The sequence below is a fragment of the Natator depressus genome, chromosome 8 (genome assembly GCF_965152275.1).
Source record: "Natator depressus isolate rNatDep1 chromosome 8, rNatDep2.hap1, whole genome shotgun sequence".
Taxonomy (NCBI): Eukaryota; Metazoa; Chordata; order Testudines; family Cheloniidae; genus Natator; species Natator depressus.
In genome coordinates, this window is record NC_134241.1 from 21,645,333 (window position 1) to 21,653,036 (window position 7,704).

General features: G+C 52.3%; 1 protein-coding gene across 1 annotated transcript in view; it reads left to right on the forward strand.

Moving 5' to 3' along the window:
* Positions 1–5,430, forward strand: part of ABLIM3 (actin binding LIM protein family member 3) — a 107,837-nt gene extending 102,407 nt beyond the window's left edge. The window contains exons 19-23 of the mRNA XM_074960584.1: positions 648–706; positions 1,531–1,591; positions 2,998–3,341; positions 4,274–4,354; positions 5,292–5,430. Coding sequence (XP_074816685.1) covers positions 648–706; positions 1,531–1,591; positions 2,998–3,146 — 269 coding nt within the window. The 3' untranslated portion in view covers positions 3,147–3,341; positions 4,274–4,354; positions 5,292–5,430. The remainder of the gene's footprint in view (positions 1–647; positions 707–1,530; positions 1,592–2,997; positions 3,342–4,273; positions 4,355–5,291) is intronic.
* The last annotated feature ends 2,274 nt before the right edge of the window (positions 5,431–7,704 follow it).

Sequence of the window (7,704 nt, forward strand, 5' to 3'; positions counted from 1 at the left end):
TTGTAGACGGCCTGAATCTGTTTCCCCCATGGAACATGGTGATATTCCTGTGTACCCAGCTCCTAGTGGGGATGGAATGCCTCTTGCATTAGTGTCTGTCACCTCAGGTGGAGGGGCAGAGTGCATATAGCAAAGTCTTCTAGGTCCTGAGAGGCCCCTCCCAGCCTGCCGCTTGGGCCCAAGGTGACTCAGCGCTCTGTGCTCTGAGTCTCTGTCCTGGTGTCTCACTCCCCAGGGAAACAGCCCACTCAGCCACTGGGAGCAGAATCCAAGGGCTCCAAGGGGTATCCAGCCCTCAGCTGGGAGGGAGGTGACTGGGACAGGGGCCTGCAAGGGTAGACCCAGCAATATAAAGTTCAGAGGAACCCACCCCCCAGGCAAGGTATCCAATGGGCTCCTGCATTCGCCTGCAGAAGGGGCCAGCTGCAGCGTTGCATCTCTCCTTTCTCTGATGCACCTGCCAATGCTGTGGCTATGAGGGAGCGTCGTCACCTGGGCTAGACCCTGCAGGCGTCCTCCTTCCTCTTCATAGTTAAACCTGAGCTGTGTTTGGGGACCAGATGCCTTGGCCTTGGCTCAGTAGCTGAGGGTTTCTAAGGCACAAGTCCCTGCTCTTGGGATTATGCAGTTTGTTGTTTCTCTTTCAGATCCCCTCATTTCGAAATCTGCATCCCTCCCTGCCTACAGAAGGAACGGGCTGCACAGGGTGAGTGTCTCTGGCTTCCCCTGACCTGCCACCAGGTGGCGGTGTTTCAGAGTGTTTCTCATGAGCGAGTGGCTGCACAGGTGGGGTACATATTCCTCCTGTGGAATGGGGAGGGGGAGCAGTTCTAGGGCAGTATCCTCATGGCTATTGAAACCTCTTTGTGCCTGGGTTCAGAATCCTCAGTCTGGGGTTCAGGATCCTCAGAATTGGGGGAGTTCTTTCTGGAGGTACATGCATTCCTGGAACAGAGGCACCCTGGCCATAGCACCTGCCTCCAAGCGCTGCAACCTCTGCTAAGACACATCCAGAGATTCCCAGGTGTATTTTTTGTGAAATCCAAGTAGAAACTAGAGATCAGAAAAGCCTCACCCAGTTCCGGGAATCTAGGAGTGGCAAGTGCCCTACCCTGAAAGTAAAATCTCTTCCAGATTCCTAGAGTTCAGATGCAGGGGAACAGAACCTCTGCTTCAGAGTGTCGGGAGGTGTGTGTTTTCCAGAGTGATGTCTTTGCTGTGTAACTTTGGGCAACAAGGACTTTAGAAATGGTCCTATGATTGATGCCCAGTCTGGGAGTCAGGAGACCTGGGTGGTATTCCTGACTCTGCCACTAACTCACTATGTGATCTTGGGCAAGTCATTTCACCTCACTGTGCCTCCGTTTCCCCATCTGTAAAATGAGGGGAATGACACTTACCTCGGGATGGATTAATTAGAACATTTGTAAAATGTTTTGGGATCCCCAGATGGAAGGTGCGATAGAAGGACTGAGTATTTATCTAGACTCCCCTTGTGCTGACCCCTCTGTGTGCTCATTTCTCCTGCAGCCCCCCAGCGCTGAACTCTTCCACTACGACAGCACAAACGCCGTCAACTGGGGGATGCGAGGTAAGCAGGGCACAGTGCCTGGGAAGCCTGAGCAGTCCTACTGTATGTGCTGCTAGAGCCTGTGGCAATGTGCTTAAAAGGGACACCGCCATCCTGCTGAGGCCCGAGAATGGCCCCTCTTATGGGAGTGAGCGCTTGCTAGATAGTCTCCTCCAGATCCTGCACAGCAGAGTCAGCTGTGAGCTCTGAACACGACAGCCTGCAGGACCTGCACAAGAGACACTGTTTTGTGCTCTTGCCTAGAGCCCCCAGCTGGCCCTGTGGCAGCAGATCAGGGACTCCCTCACATTGCTAATGATGCATTTCAAAGCTGTGTTACCGATGGCCCCGACGCTGTAAAACTGAAAGAACAATCCGTGGATTTGTCACTGTTCCTGCTATTGCTTTTTGCATTTCTGCCAGCTTGGGGAATGAAAATAGGCTAATCAGTTTCTTGCTTTGTCACTGTCCAGTTAGTTTTTCTTTCCAGTTCTCGTTCCCTAGCAAATTCCTGCAGTGTTGGGGTTACAAACCCAGCAGGGGAAGGGTTAAAGTTAAACCATAGCACTGTTTCCTTTGAAATGTAAAAGTACTATAATGAAACTATTCCTATGAATATTGGGCCCAGTTCATCTCTGCATCAAGGGGCTGCAATGGTGGTTGACCTATCATCCAGGGAATTCTCATGACAGCGAGTTTCCCTCTGGCTGGCAGAGAGCCACCCCCCAGCACATAGAGCATATGAGGGGAATTTCATATCCCCTTCATTGAACAATACTGCCCCCTGGTTATTCCTTAGGGGCCATTAGCAGCAGGGTCAGGTTAGTTGTTGGAGACCCACCACTGCCCCCCCTTTCCTCTGCCCAGTGCTGAGTTCAGCCCCAGAGCATGGATGACTCGGGCTCATATTATGAAAAGCCTTTTAAAAACCTCTGAAAAGCAACAAGTACCTTTAGGGCCTAAAACACTTGGCAGCGTCTTTCATAGGCCCCACCATGCTGCAGGCAGCTGTGCACCCTCTACTCCCATGAAGTCAATGCTGCAGAAGGGTCCTGAGCACCCTGCAGGATCAGGCCCTGACTTCACCAGCACTCTCAATGGAGCTGGGCTGAACTGTCCGCAGTGTTGCTGGTACCTCCGTTCCTCCTGAGCTGCGTTAGAAACCATGAGTGAGATGTCAGGTGTAGAGCGGCAGTGGGGAAGGCAGGAGCTGTGGGAGTGAGAGAGAGCAGCGTGCACACTGTAACCCCACCCTCAGGCCAGCCCCCTGGGAGCAGCTGCCAGAGACAAGACAGACAAGGGGAGAACACACATGGGGCCATGTCTCCTGTGAGGAGTCGGGGCTCTCGCCTCATGGCAAAGGGAAGGCTCGGAGGCTGCTGACTGACTCGTTTCTTGTCTCTTTCCTTCTCTTTCTCTCCCTACAGAATACAAGGTAAAACTCTCCGTGGAGAGGGGAACAGCTGCCATCCAGTCAGTGATGCCATCTAATGTCCGAATGCCACCAGGGCAGGGTCCTTGGGGATTGTCCCTCCATCTCCTGTGTCCTGGGCTGGTCTCCGGAGCCCATGTTTGAACTGAGGCCTTTCCAGACACCTTCCCTTCCCCCAGACATGCCCTGGCTTCAGTTTCCCTCAATTCCAGCCACCCTGTCCCTCCTGCTATTATCAGCTCCAACAGAATGGGCTGCAGTTGAGCATCGTTTACGTTGCAGGTGTCTCCAAACGCTTCGCCCAGCAGCGAGTTGCATGCTGGGGGAAGAACTGATGAGGTGGGTGACCACAGCTGTCGTGCTGGGCTCAGCAGCAGCAGCTCCCACCCAGCTGTGGATGCTGAACCTATTAGATGGGGAGAGGGGATGCTAGGTAGGATGTTAGGTCATCGCCTACACCAGTGTTTCCCAAACGGTGGGTCCTGACCCACCAGTGAGTCCCAAGAAGGTTCTAGCTGGATCACTATGTCCAGAACCAGGTTAATGCATCACTGGGCGCTGGCCTAGGCAAACATACATTTCTCCCAGCCTGGTTCAGAGGGGAGACCCTGAAGGGGTTGGGGAGATGGATTGTGAGCCTGTTCCGCAGTGGCCCCACATTGTTAGCTCCAGTCCCGCAGGGCTGGGCCTGGTTCCCCGCTCCAGGTGTTGCAACCTGGCCCATGGGATTGCAGCACCACCAACTGGACCAAACCCGAGTGCTACAACCCTGCATGCCAGGTCACAACACCCAGAGCAGGGAGCCGGTTCTAGCCTCATGGGACAGGAGCCACTGCTGCAGGGGGAATGCGGGGCAGGCTCATTCCCTGGCCTTTCCTCTACACTTGGCCGGGGTTAGGGTTGAGGTGCCAGGGCAGAGGGTGCACGTATGTAATGGTGGGTTGCAAAAAAAGACAAAATGCAGTTGGTGAGTTGCCTGAGTAAAAAGTTTTGGAACCATTCTGTGACAAGCCAAGCGGTCTTCGCCGTCAGCCTGGAGATGGGCAGACAGGGAGCTGGGTTAGTGTCGCCCCTCAGGGCAGCCTCTCCATCAGAGCAGCTCCCCTGCCTTGCAGTGTCAGCTTGAGCTCCATTCTGCCGTGAGAGTTGGGCCCCTGAGAAGCACCACCCCTGAGCCAAACAGAACAGACCCAGGGACTAGATGCTGGGTTGTTGCTGTGGGTTCCCTCAGCTCAGAGAGCCTACCCACATTTCTTCATCTCTTTCTGCAGATATACCCCTATGAGCTGCTCATGGTGACCACCAGGGGGAGGAACCAGCTGCCCAAGGATGTGGACAGGACTCGGTTAGAGGTAAGCAAAGCCTTCCCTGCTGGGGAGAATATCACTGGGACACTCCCTTCTGACACTGTCTCCTTCCTCCCCCAATGCAGCTAGGGCTGGGGCAGGAGGTCTGAATGGAGCAAGGGTAGCTGCCCTCCTGCCTGTTAGATGTCATCTCCCAGCATGGAGACCTGAGGTGTTTCAGACCTAAGATCCTTGCAGATGGAGCAGGGGTTAATGCTGTCTGCATGGATATCACCTGTTGAGCGCAGCATCACACCAATACTATCACTCCTCCCCACCCCATCGAGTTCTGGGACAATTCAGAAGGGATTCCCCCTGCCGGCTCCTTCCCAAGCTTCCCTCCTTTGAAAAGCTCAGGTTAGAAGGTCACTGACCCATTGTGGGGGGCTGGCTGCCTGAAGCCAACAAAAGCCCCAGTGCTGGGTGAGAGTCAGAGGTCACCAGCGCGGTGTTCGGGGTTCAGCACTGGCAGTGCAAATCTGTGTCCCAACTGCAGGCCGAGGAAGGGGGTCACTTATGCACACGCTGGCATGCAGTCATGCTCACACCCAGCCACAGTCACAATCACACTCAGACACATGCTCACACACATCATGCACACACACAGCCGCAATCGCACACACTCAGCTCTGCACAGCCACAATCGCACGCTCACAGGCATTTGTGTGTGCTCATGCCACAATTGCATCTGGTCACACTTACAATTGCACATACACAGATACACACACACAGCTGCACACAATAACACTTGGATAGTCACAATGACATGTGTGCACACACAGACACGCACACATATACAGAGGCAGTCGCTTGCGTATGCTCACGCAGAGTCACAATGGCATCTGCACAGGCCCTCTCAGTTATGAGCCATGGCAGCCGCACTCCCTCGTGTTGTCACAGGCCCATACACCCAGCCTCATGCCCCTCTCTGCTGTCCCCACAGCGCCACCTGTCACAGGACGAGTTCTATCAGATCTTCAGCATGACCATTGCGGAGTTCGACCGCCTGGCCCTGTGGAAGAGGAACGAGCTGAAGAAGCAGGCACGGCTGTTTTAAACGCAATGCACTATAAATATATACATACCTATAAATATATATATATGTATAGAAAGATCTCTATATTGAAGCTCTGTATAACTCTCTCTATTGTACAATAGGAGGAACGGCCACTCTCTTTGGAACTCCGTAGAGCGAATTGAAGTCTCTCAGATATTTTTATGCTCTTTGTTTCCTTTATGTTCTTTTTTTATTCTAATGCAATTGGGGGCGGGGTGTGAGACTGTTTGTGTATTGAACCTTCTGGAGTTTCAGGCCATCTCAGACACCCACCTTCACCTGCAGTGGCTGGAAATCCCAGGCCAGTGGAGGAGTGGGTATCTGCAACACATGTTCAGTAAAAGACTGGCCCTTTTCCCTCCCTTGCCCCTTCACACCCTGGGCTCCTGGCCTGGTATCACCCACTCATGCTGCACAGCCTGGCCAGGCGCCTTCAGGAGCCAGAGGAAGAGGTTCCCTCCCTCACACCAGGGTTCCCAGCAGGTGGGGCCCTGCCATCTGATTCAGCCATTGATAGTAGGATGGTTCCTGGTATACTTAAACTGCCCCTCTTCTCAGTGCTTGGGGGAGGGGGCTGCAGTCTCCCTCCCCCTTCGTCAGTCCTACCCGCTGGGCTTGAACTGAAAGAGGAAAGTGAATGGAGTTGGCGTGGCCCACCCCACCCCTTGCTAACATAGACTCCCTCCCTAGATGCCTCATCTGTGTTGGCACCTGGTAGAAATGACACGGCCCCTCGCCCCAATTTGGCAGCGCCTCAATTTTGTTCTCTCCCTCCCCTGCTCTCCCATCCCCAGCTGCCAGGGGAGAATACCCCTGCACTGGAGCTCAGGGGCAGCCAAACCCTGCAGGGCATTGCTGATGCAAATCGTAGGGAATCATTACAAGATGTAAAAAGAACAGGAGGACTTGTGGCACCTTAGAGACTAACAAATTTATCTGAGCATAAGCTTTCATGAGCTACAGCTCACTTCATCGGATGCATGCAGTGGAAAATACAGTGGGGAGATTTTATATTCACAGAGAACATGAAACAATGGGTGTTACCATACACACTGTAACGACAGTGATCAGGTAAGGTGAGCTATTACCAGCAGGAGAGCGGGCGGGGGGGAGGGAACCTTTTGTAGTGATAATCAAGATGGGCCATTTCCAGCAGTTGACAAGAACGTCTGAGGAACAGTGGGGGGGGGGGGGTGGAAATAAACATGGGGAAATAGTTTTACTTTGTGTAATGACCCATCCACTCCCAGTCTCTATTCAAGCCTAAGTTAATTGTATCCAGTTTGCAAATTAATTCCAATTCAGCAGTCTCTCGTTGGAGTCTGTTTTTGAAGGGTTAGGTCTGTAATTGAGTGACCAAAGAGATGGAAGTGTTCTCCGACTGGTTTTTGAATGTTATAATTCTTGACGTCTGATTTGTGTCCATTTATTCTTTTATGTAGAGACTGTCCAGTTTGGCCAATGTACATGGCAGAGGGGCATTGCTAGCACATGAAGGCATATATCACATTGGTAGATGTGCAGGTGAACGAGCCTCTGATAGTGTGGCTGATGTGATTAGGCCCTATGATGGTGTCCCCTGAATAGATATGTGGACACAGTTGGCAACAGACTTTGTTGCAAGGATAGGTTCCTGCGTTAGTGTTTTTGTTGTGTGGTGTGTGGTTGCTGGTGAATATTTGCTTCAGGTTGGGGGGCTGTCTACAAAAGGTCCCCCCCCGCTCTCCTGCTGGTAATAGCTCACCTTACCTGATCACTCTGGTTACAGTGTGTATGGTAACACCCATTGTTTCATGTTCTCTGTGTATATAAAATCTCCCCACTGTATTTTCCACTGAATGCATCCGATGAAGTGAGCTGTACCTCACGAAAGCTTATGCTCAAATAAATTTGTTAGTCTCTAAGGTGCCACAAGTACTCCTTTTCTTTTTACGGATACAGACTAACATGGCTGCTACTCTGAAACCTAACATTACAAGATGTGTCAGATCTGTGTCATCTGCAACACTTCCAGGGCCCAGAGCTGAGAGACTGGAACATGTGCTACCTCTCGCTCCAGAGGGCTCACTGATGAGCCTACCATCCCCCTGTCCTATCTAAAGGGCCACCAGCCTGACATGGTAAACTCTGCAAAGCCTTCTTCAGGGGGACAATCCTGCTGAGAGACCCTATCTTCCCAGCATCTCCCTTCCCCTGTTCTTTGTTTAATTACTGGGGACATTTGCAAACAGGATCTCATCCCATCAGGGTCTTACATTCCTCTGTGGCTTATTCCTTTCCCCTCCACAAAAGTACTTAT